Source organism: Sciurus carolinensis, chromosome 14, assembly GCF_902686445.1.
Source record: "Sciurus carolinensis chromosome 14, mSciCar1.2, whole genome shotgun sequence".
NCBI classification, from domain to species: Eukaryota; Metazoa; Chordata; class Mammalia; order Rodentia; family Sciuridae; genus Sciurus; species Sciurus carolinensis.
The window spans coordinates 597,911-607,278 of NC_062226.1; the positions used below are offsets into that span (position 1 = coordinate 597,911).

The window sequence follows — 9,368 nt, forward strand, 5'->3', positions numbered from 1 at the left end:
ATTCCTGCTCTAATCTGGGCACAGTGGTGCTGGCCTATAATCCCAGCTGCTGGAGGCTAAGGCAAGAGGATCAAAAGCTTGAGGCCAGCCTCAGCATGTTAGTGAGACCCTCAACAACTTAGTGAGACCCTGTCTCAACCTTTTAAAAGGGCTGGGGACGTAGCTCAGTAGTAAAGCACCCCTGGGTTCAATCCCCAGTACCCCCACCCCCGCCAAAAAAAAAAAAAAAACAATTCCTGGCCTGGCCTCAGAAGGAATGCAAGCCCCAGCGTGCCCTAGCCTCCTGCTTTGCAAGTCTGAGAATCATTCCTCCTTAATTCCCAGAGACCGCAGCAGAGCTGTAAACAGTAAACCCTAAGAGGAAATGTGGCAGTGTCCCTGGCTAGCACCTCTAGGTCTGTTAGAGCCGGTCAATAAAAAGTGGGCTGGTTTTAGAGTTTGGAAAGAGTCATTCCAGGGGGCTGGGGATATAGCTCGGTTGATAGAGTGCTTGCCTCATAAGCACAAGGCTCTGGGTTCAATCCCCAGCACCACACACACAAAAAAAACCAAGAGTCATTTCAGAATTCCTTTTCAAGGCAATCTTGGGCACCTTACCTGGAGCTGCCCATCTGGCCAGATCTCTGTGCCACCCACTCGCAGACAGGGGCTGGACAGCAAAGAAGGCCAGTACTGCGGTTCAACGACTGTCTCCCACTGAGAACCTGAACCACCCCGCTGCCCTGGCTTTATCCCGGATGACTGAGGGCTTGGGGCTCCTCTTGTCAATGCGATGGAGCCAAACACAGGCTGGGCGTGCCTCTGGGGAAGCTGCCCTCGCGCGGAAAGGGCCAGTGTGATGGAGGGCCACATGCCAGAGCCGTTCGTGGAGTTGTCACCTGCGTGGTCGTCACCTGCATTAGACTGAGCAGGAAGCTCGGAATTTCCTGGGTGGCTGGAGCTGGAGGGGCTGAAGTGGGCGGAACAAGGACGGAGACGGGAGGAAGCGCGGGGACAGCGGACCCAGGCAGTAGCAGTGTCGGAGTGGGCGCCCCGCGGCCAGCCGGCCTCCCAGCTTCTTGCCTCCCGCGACCAGCGCCCCCTGCCGTGGAGCCTATGGCGCCAGGACACGCCCCCGGCACCGCCCATGCCCCGCCCTCACGTGGACACGGCCCAATCGCGGGCCCGCCGGCACGCGCGTCACGGGGCCATTGTTATGCAAATATAAGGACTGTAAAAGGCTCCCAGGCGCCGCCAGTGAGTGAGAGCCCCGGCGCTGGAGGACGCGAGTGGGAGCTGCGTGGGAGTGCAGTTGAGCCCAGGGACTGGGACCGCGTGCGTTGCAAGGACTGGGACCGCGCGCGTTGCCCGCCCCAGCCGTGCCCGGCCCCCGAGACCTCTGCGACCGCCCAGTCACCCGCCAGCCCGGGCGCAGCTGGATGCGGCGGGGGCCCCGCGGCGGCGGCCCGCGGCCCCGAGCGCCCGGAGCGCGCAGGGGCGGCGTGCGGGGCCCGGGGGCGCCGCGCCCTCCATGCACCGAGGCGCGTTCCGCGACACGCCCGGAGACAACCGGGGACCCGCGCCGCCGCCGCCGCCCGTGCTGAGCCCCGGCCCGGCCCGCGGCCGGCGCCCGGCGGCAGCATGAGCCAGGCGGAGCTGTCCACCTGCTCGGCGCCTCAGACGCAGCGCATCTTCCAGGAGGCGGTGCGCAAGGGCAACACGCAAGAGCTGCAGTCACTGCTGCAGAACATGACCAACTGCGAGTTCAACGTGAACTCGTTCGGGCCCGAAGGCCAGACGGCGCTGCACCAGTCGGTCATCGACGGCAACCTGGAGCTGGTGAAGCTGCTGGTCAAGTTCGGCGCCGACATACGCCTGGCCAACCGCGACGGCTGGAGCGCGCTACACATCGCCGCCTTCGGCGGCCACCAGGACATCGTGCTCTATCTCATCACCAAGGCCAAGTATGCGGCCAGCGGCCGGTGATGCCCGCCTGGACCCTGAACCCCTCCAGCCGGCGCCCGCGTTGCCTCTGCTGTACCTTCCCGCCAACTACCTCGGTGTACGCTAGTGTCCGCAGGCCCTCCGGGAGCCCGGCCCGGCTCGGCCCTCGGCGCCCGCAACCACGACGAGGACAGCGCGCGCGTCCGCGGCCCCGGGGCCGCTGCCCCGCCGGCCAGCGCCTCCCCGTGGCCGTGCCCGGCTGCCCGGCCGGCCCAGCGCCTTCCCACGGTCCCCGCCCGCCCGCCGCCTCGCGGGTGGGGGCGGGGCGCAGGCGCCAGCCCCTTTTGAAATCTGAGTCTCACAACCAGCGAGTTCCGAGTCCCGAGATACCGGATCCTCTGCTCAGAATGCTTTCTCCCGAAGCTGAAAGGCGCGCGGCGGGGGCGCAGCGGACTCGGCGCCGGTCGCCGCCCGCGGGACCCACCATCCCCAAGGGCCGCGCCCGCAGGCGTCCGCGGAGCAGTTACAGCGCAACCTGCGCGCCCGCGCGCCACAAAGGAAATGCTCGCTGTCCCTGGTGCCCCAAACTATTTATCAAGTGTGTGTATATTTGTGGGTGAAGTTTGTGCGCCTGATTTTTGTTTGGAAAATATTGTGCGTGGTCAATGTGGTCATGGGGGAAAGATGCATTTTTTTCTAGTCTTAAAACTAAAAACTTGAGTCTACCATTTCTTGGTTGCACTGAAAATACCGCCTAGCCGGGACGGTTTTCCCGTTGCTCTTCCCTCCCCCGCCCCAACCCCCTCTCGCTCCCCCCTCCTCTTCCCCCTCCCCCCTCTCCCTGGATCTCGTGTGAGTTTCGGGAGCCCAGGGCCTCCCTTCCTTTCCTTGAGATGCCACCCTCTTCGAACAGGCTGGTTTTGCAGTTTCCGAGGGGACCTGGAAGCTCGCTGGTGCTCGCGTGGCAGGGATGGGGGTGAGGAGACGTCGTTACCCTTACTAGTGAGTTCTATTATACTTAACAGTCGGTTGCACACTTTTAAAAAAAAGTAAATGAATTTGCCGCGATTAAATGTCATAACATTTATGACAATATAAAATATTAACATATTTTAAGCCAAGTTTTAGGTATATGTTTTGAATCTTGGTTATAAACCCAATTTTAAAGGGCGTTGTATCCAGCGTTGTGAAGGCAACAGTGTACCCATATTTATATTTTTATAAAATGCTTATAAGACTGTGAATCTCGTGCTGTTGCTGTGTGGAAGGGCCCCTGCGCCCTTCCTCGGCCTCCCCGGCTCTAGGACCCACTTGGGATCCGAGGATCGGCCGTGGGGGAGGGGCTGCACCGAGTACAGGGCGGCTGAGGCGCTTGAGCGTCGCTCGCGGTCCCGAAAGGAGCCCTTCCTGGTTTCTGTGGTTCCGATTTTCTATGCAACCCCACACCCCTTGTTTTGATCCTGGGAAATAAAAGGGAGGCTGAATTATTCAAATTTAAATGAGGTTTCCCCTTCGTAGAAGTGCTGCTGACCCTGCGTGCAAAAATGGGGAGCACTTGAGGACACAGGTGGGTGGAGGCCCTTTGTGCTGGCTGGTCATGTGCGGCCGTCTTAGGCTCTTTAAGGAACGTGGGAGAAGAATATATTGATAATGTCGGTGAAACAAGCAGACATTGAAACAAGCACAGATTACTCCAAAAGGAGTTCTGTATATTTTTTCTACATGCAAATGCCTTTTTAATTATGTTAATTAATGTTAAGACGCCTAGGCTTATGTTGGAGCTGCCACGGCCGGGTTTTGACCACTTCCCACTGGACAGAGCCTGCAGCACATTCCTGAGTGTACGATATAGATTTGTAGCCCAGTGTGAGAAATTTACAAATAAATGTTTCATTGATCTTTTTATATTAAAAAAAGGAGTTTGTTGTTTCTGTTCTTGGGAGTGGCAGATGCTCCCTTCTGGGGTAAGATCATCTGGGTGTGCACTGTTTGCAGTCACCTAAAGACAGCACCTGGAAAACCACCACCCAGTCCCACTCAACTGCCAGATCCAAGCCAGTGAGGACCCAGGACTGCCCCCATTCCAGCCACCTCAAGGGCACTGGCCAGCTCTGTGGGAAGGCATCTCTGGAAAGACCTGCTTGCCACCACCCTGAGAGCTGAGGTCCTGGGAGGGACCAGGTCCCTCTTCTCTCCTCACCAGATGCACACGTGGGTCTTAGACTGTGGGGAACATTACAGCTAGGCGCTTCCCCAGGGGGAGAGATCTGGGTCACCTTCAGGGAACAAGTTTGAGGCCTGGGGTCCCCAGATATGCAGGAGAGACTCCCTTCACTCCTAACATGCCTGGGGGCCCTGCGGGGGAGACTCCCACCCCCAGCAACAGCAGCTAGCAAAGAGAAGATGCAGGGAAGTCTCACTGCGACTGCTGAGTGTTAGGAGGTGCGGCTGCCTCCAGGTGCGCTCAGACCCCTGCACGGCAGTCCAGGGTGGCCGCTGCCCAAGTCCTGCAGAGGAGTGCTGCCCTCTCCAGGCTGGCACCCACTCCTGTCCTTGTCAAGGTCCCGCTCCTGCCCTTGAAGGGATTGCAGGTGCATTTCCATTGGTTTAAGCAGGCCTTCCCTGCCACCCAGCATTGGCCTAGGACAGCAGCAGGGCTGTCCACAAAGTCTGCAGAGGTGAGCAGACTGTGATGCTAATGAGCTGTGCTGAGAGGGAAGGGTGCCCACCCGGCCAGGCCCTCCCCAAGGCAGGCCTTGGGAAGTTCTGCCCTGGGCCAGCTGGCAGCTGCCCAACCCGCCACAGGAGAGCCGCCACAAAAAGTTTGATGCTACAAGGGCACCTGGAAAATGAGGTCAGGCCTGGGCATTGCTGGGGTACCCAGGGGTGTGCTGGTCCATGACTTCACTCTCTACGTGCCCGTGCCCTAGCAGGGACCACTTCACATAGGGAGGAAAGGCCTTGAAAACAGTGCTGGCTCTGGATGGGGGCCCAGTGGCCACTACCCTGTAACACCCTTGAATTTCTCCACTCAGGAGAGGTGCTAGTGCTTCCCGGGCACATAGCCACCACCCCGAGGGGCTGCTTCCAGTTCCCTAAAGTTCTCTTATGAGAACTTGACTGAGAAGTCTCCACGCCGGCCCCTGGGAAGACAGTCTCCTCTCTGGCACAGACATCAGGCTGCTGAAGGGGTAGCCCAGGGGTGGAGGCTTGGTGAACTCACTGCCTTTCTCCTGAGATGCTATTTTCAAGCCAACCCTGGCAAGTGAGGAAATGGGCAGGGGAGAGGATACAGACTCCTTCACAGGAGCCCTCTTGTCTTGGAAAGGGACCCTGGGCAGCACTTTCCAGAATGAGCAACTCGGTGAAGAGGGGCTGACTGTGCAATTGTGGCCCAAAGTGTGACTCCTGGGAGGGAACAAGGTGCTTGAGGTGGGGGCAAAAGGGGAGTCCCTGCTCTCCGGACATGAGATTAAAGCTGCTGTGTGTCTCGGAGTGGGGTGTCTGGGGCAGACTTTCCTTCCAGCCTTGGTACCCAGCCAATAGCAGACCGCCTCGGTCCTGGTGGGTGTGGGCAGGTATTGACCAATGGAGTCTTTGGGAAGGCCCCACCCCCCTCCCACGCTGGACTCTGGTGGCCAGGGTGAAAAAGAATGCACAGCTGCCCAGCCTCCAGACCTGCAGGGTGCCTATGCAGGCCAGTGAGGGTGCCCTGGCACTGAGCAGACCCGGGGAGGAGTGCAGCAGACCGGGGTGTGTTACCAGGAATCCCTGGTACGGAGAGAGGAGGCAAACCAAACTAGTGAGATCAGGGCCTGCCCCACTGCCCTCTCCAGCAGGGTGCTTGGCTCCTGTCTGTCCTGTCCGCCTCTGATCCGACCTGCCGGCACACAGGAAACACTGTTGGAAATAGAGGAAGATGGTCAGATAGAAAGTGGTGCTTAGGAGGATTTGGAAGCGAGGGAGGAAGAAGAGAGGGAGGGGCTGCCTGGGGCAGTCTGTTCCCAAAGGCCTGTAGCTCAGCACCAGGAGGGACAGAGGGGTGTGCACGAGAACACAGGGACAGCCGCCCTCTGACCCGGGGAAGGCCAGCTGCCTCCTGATGCTCCCGGGGAGCCTTCGAGGAGGCGGCGGCGTTCACCGGCCTTAAAGGAGGCCCCGCGCCGGGACAGCTGGGGAACAAAGCGGCAGGCCGCAGTGTGAGGGCGCAGGCCATAGAAGGGGCCGTCGGAGGTCTGGGAACCTCCGCAACTGCTCCTTCCGAGGCCTCTGGCGAGACCCTCCTGGGGCTGGGGTCCGGGGAGGTAGCCCCCACTCCCGCACACTCCGCCCCGCCCGCCCGGTCGCTGCACCAGCCCCCTGCGCGGCGCATTCTTCTGCTCCGCCGTCCTTCCGACCGTCCCTCCGCGAGTCCGTCTGTCGGTCTTTCTTCTCTAGCCCCTTCCAAAGCCGTGGCCCCATTCATCCCCGAGGCCTCTGCCCTCTCCAGCGCGCGGCCGCGCTCGGCGAGCAGCTGCTATGCTAATGAGGCGGGGGCGGCGGCGGCGCGGGGCGGGGCGGGGGCTCGCCGGGTGGGGCGGGCTTTCACAAAGCGGGTCTTTGCATTCAAAGCCGGCCTGGCCCTCCGGCCCAGCGCGCCAGGCGGGGCGCGGCGCGGCGCCCCTGCTGAGCGCAGGGTCCGCGAGGGGCTACGCCCTCGCGCAGGGCAGCCCGCCGCCGACCCGACACCCACTTGCCCCGCGCGATTCGAGGGCAGAGCCCAGCTGTCGTCTGCTCGGGGTCACGGCCTGGGACTGGCGGCTCCTCTAGAGACCCGCCCGTGCCACCAGACGCTGCAGCACGAGGGTCTCAAGGACGCGCCGCGCGGATGGGGCGGGGGCTGGCGGGGGCCGCCTGGGCACCCCGGGCCCCGCAAGATTGCGAGGGGAGCCGGCTGAGCTGGAGATGGGGACACTCCCGTCACCGGGCGCAGAAGGAAAGGGCGCCAGGGGCCCCGACCCCAAGCGATGGGGCTGGACGCACAAGTCTGGCCCCAAGTCCTGGAACCCCTTGCCCCACTCGGGACCTGCCCAGCCTCTGGGGACCTCGCCCCTCCAGGGGCGCGAATCCAGCGGAGCCGAGCAATGAGAAGGCGGCCGTGGTGGGCGGGGCCGTCGGGCCGGGAGGGACCCGGCGCATCTGTGCTGCCGCCGTGTGGCCGCGACCCGCACTGCACCCTGGCACACGGGCCTAAGGATCCCTCTGCGCCCACCCCGCCTGCTGCCCTCCGCCCCCTCCCCCAGCATCTGTGGACCAGAGTCTCGGGCCAGCGCCCAGCACCACCCTCACCGGTGTGGAGCTACGCACAGCTGCGCTGGACCCCGGCCGCCTCCGGGAGGTAAGGCAGGTGGGGGGATTTGGCTGGAGCGCCGCAAACACCGAAGAGCAGGGGCTCGCCTGCTCCACCACGGTGCGGTGCAGAGTCCTCGCGCGCAGGTCAGGTGGGTCGGGCAACCCCGCTGCATGATCCGAGCATGCGCCAGGGCTAGGATCACTACCCGACCCGCCAGGTCCAGATAAACCCTGTCACAGATTGCGGCGCCAGCACCAGGGAGAGCAGCTCTATGCCAGCAGTCGGGTCGTTGCCATGGAGTTGGTGGTGCTCTATGTGAAGCGGCAGGGTAAAGCTTAAGATGCCCAGAGGGAAAACCAGAAAGGACCTGCCACAGGGCCAAGCTGGGCGACCTCAGGAGGACATGCCAGCAGGTCTGGGATAGTCCGAGTTGAAGGTGGAACACTGACCCTTTGTGGGACGTGGAGTGGGCAGATGGACCCAAACTGGAGACTCTTGGTGGAAGGTCCTCTCAGCCCGGGCCGTGCCAACAGGTGGGCAGGAATAGGGACCCAGCAGATGTCAAAGGAGACAGCAGCAGGTGTGTGGAGCCAAAGGACACCCAAGCCAGGGGTAGGTGGCCAAAGTGTGTCTGCCGCACTTGATCCAGTCGGGGAGGGAAACATTCCGGGTCCCAGGACGCCAAAGGAGGATGGTGAGCAGGGCAGTGTCCACAGCCCTGGGACATGCCACTATATGTCACACTTCAGATGGGAGCAGGACACAGACCACATCCCTCCGGACCCCAGGGATGGTTGCAGGGTGCTACCAGATCACCATGGAGCCTGGAACTCAGTGGGGGTGGGAGAGGCTCCCATGGTCCAGTGGAGGCTGGCATTGCCAGCTCACCACCAACCCCAGTCTATTCTGGAGGATGTGGCCACGCCAGATGGGCAGGAAAAGGACTCTTTGTTCAAAGTCTTGCCTACCCAGGGACAGAGCTAGGACACCTGGTGTATAACTAGATGTGTTTCCTCCAACAATAAGGCCCATGCCTGCAGGTCTCTGCTCCTCCTCACTGGATACCTGGTGCCATCTCATATGGGAAAGAACCCCCAAGGGAACTAAACCCCAAACATTCCATAAACTTTCCAAAGAAAAAAGACAAAATTGAAAAGCAGTGGTGTCAATATCACAGACATGGATTTCTCTCTCCCAAGAGATGGTCCAGGGCTGATATCCAACATTAGCATCCCAGCTGGTCAGACTCATGGCTGGGCCCTTCATTCTATGTGGCTCAGGATCCAGCCCAGATCCAGCCGTGAAGTCTGCCTTCCAGCCAGCAGGAATGAGGCTCGGGTCCTCTCCTTCAAGGACACTTCCTAGAAGTTGTTCTTGCACATCTGCTTACATCTCATTGGCAAGAAACCTGGTCATCTGACAGCCGTACTGTCAGGGGCTGGGACACAGGCTCTTCTGTGCTCTGCACCCAGCTTAGATGAGGGTGTAAGAGGACTTGGCCCAGTGGTGCAGGCCTGGAGGTCTAGGTGAGGCTCAGTGGCCATGCCTGTACTGTCAGGAGGCTGAAGCAGGAGAATAGAAAGTTCCAGGCCAGCCTGGACAACTTGGTGAGATGCTGTCTCAAAAAATAAAACACCCGTCATCCCAGCAGCCCAGGGGCTGAGGCAGGAGGCTCATGAGTTCAAAGCCAGCCTCAGCAAAAGCAAGGCACTAAGCAACCCAGTGAGACCCTGTCTCTAAATAAAATATAAAACAGGACTGGGGATGTGGCTCGGTGATTGAGTGCCCCCGAGTTCCCTGGTACCCTGAAATAAATAAATGAAAATAAAATTAAAAAGGCTGTGGATGTAGCTCAGTGGTAAAGCATCCCTGGATTAAAAAAAAAAGAAAACCCACCATTTTGGGAGGGACACGCCCCTCAACTGTTTTGAAATACAAAGACTAAGAACGGGAAGAAGAGGGGCCAGCTTGCTCTGCAAAACGCAGGGCTCCTTGTAGAGCTGCAGCCATCGGCCTGTGATGCAGGATAAGGCGTGGCCAGCAGGACTCGCCCTGCGTTGCTCAGGGCACAGATGGACAGCCCCTCGGTCCTGGGACCTCGGTGTGCAAGCCA

The 9,368-nt window shown here is 60.5% G+C and overlaps 1 protein-coding gene across 1 annotated transcript; it reads left to right on the plus strand.

Annotated features, from left to right (window-relative positions):
* The first annotated feature begins 1,242 nt into the window (after window positions 1-1,242).
* Nrarp (NOTCH regulated ankyrin repeat protein) lies at window positions 1,243-3,833 on the plus strand. Its single transcript, XM_047524926.1, has one exon. It carries the CDS (start codon window positions 1,621-1,623, stop codon window positions 1,963-1,965), a length of 345 nt encoding a protein of 114 aa, XP_047380882.1. The 5' UTR covers window positions 1,243-1,620; the 3' UTR covers window positions 1,966-3,833.
* The last annotated feature ends 5,535 nt before the right edge of the window (window positions 3,834-9,368 follow it).

Coding starts and splice junctions, on each gene's coding strand:
- Nrarp (XM_047524926.1), top strand. CDS start 1,621: ATGAGCCAGGCGGAGCTGTCCACCTGCTCGGCGCCTCAGACGCAGCGC.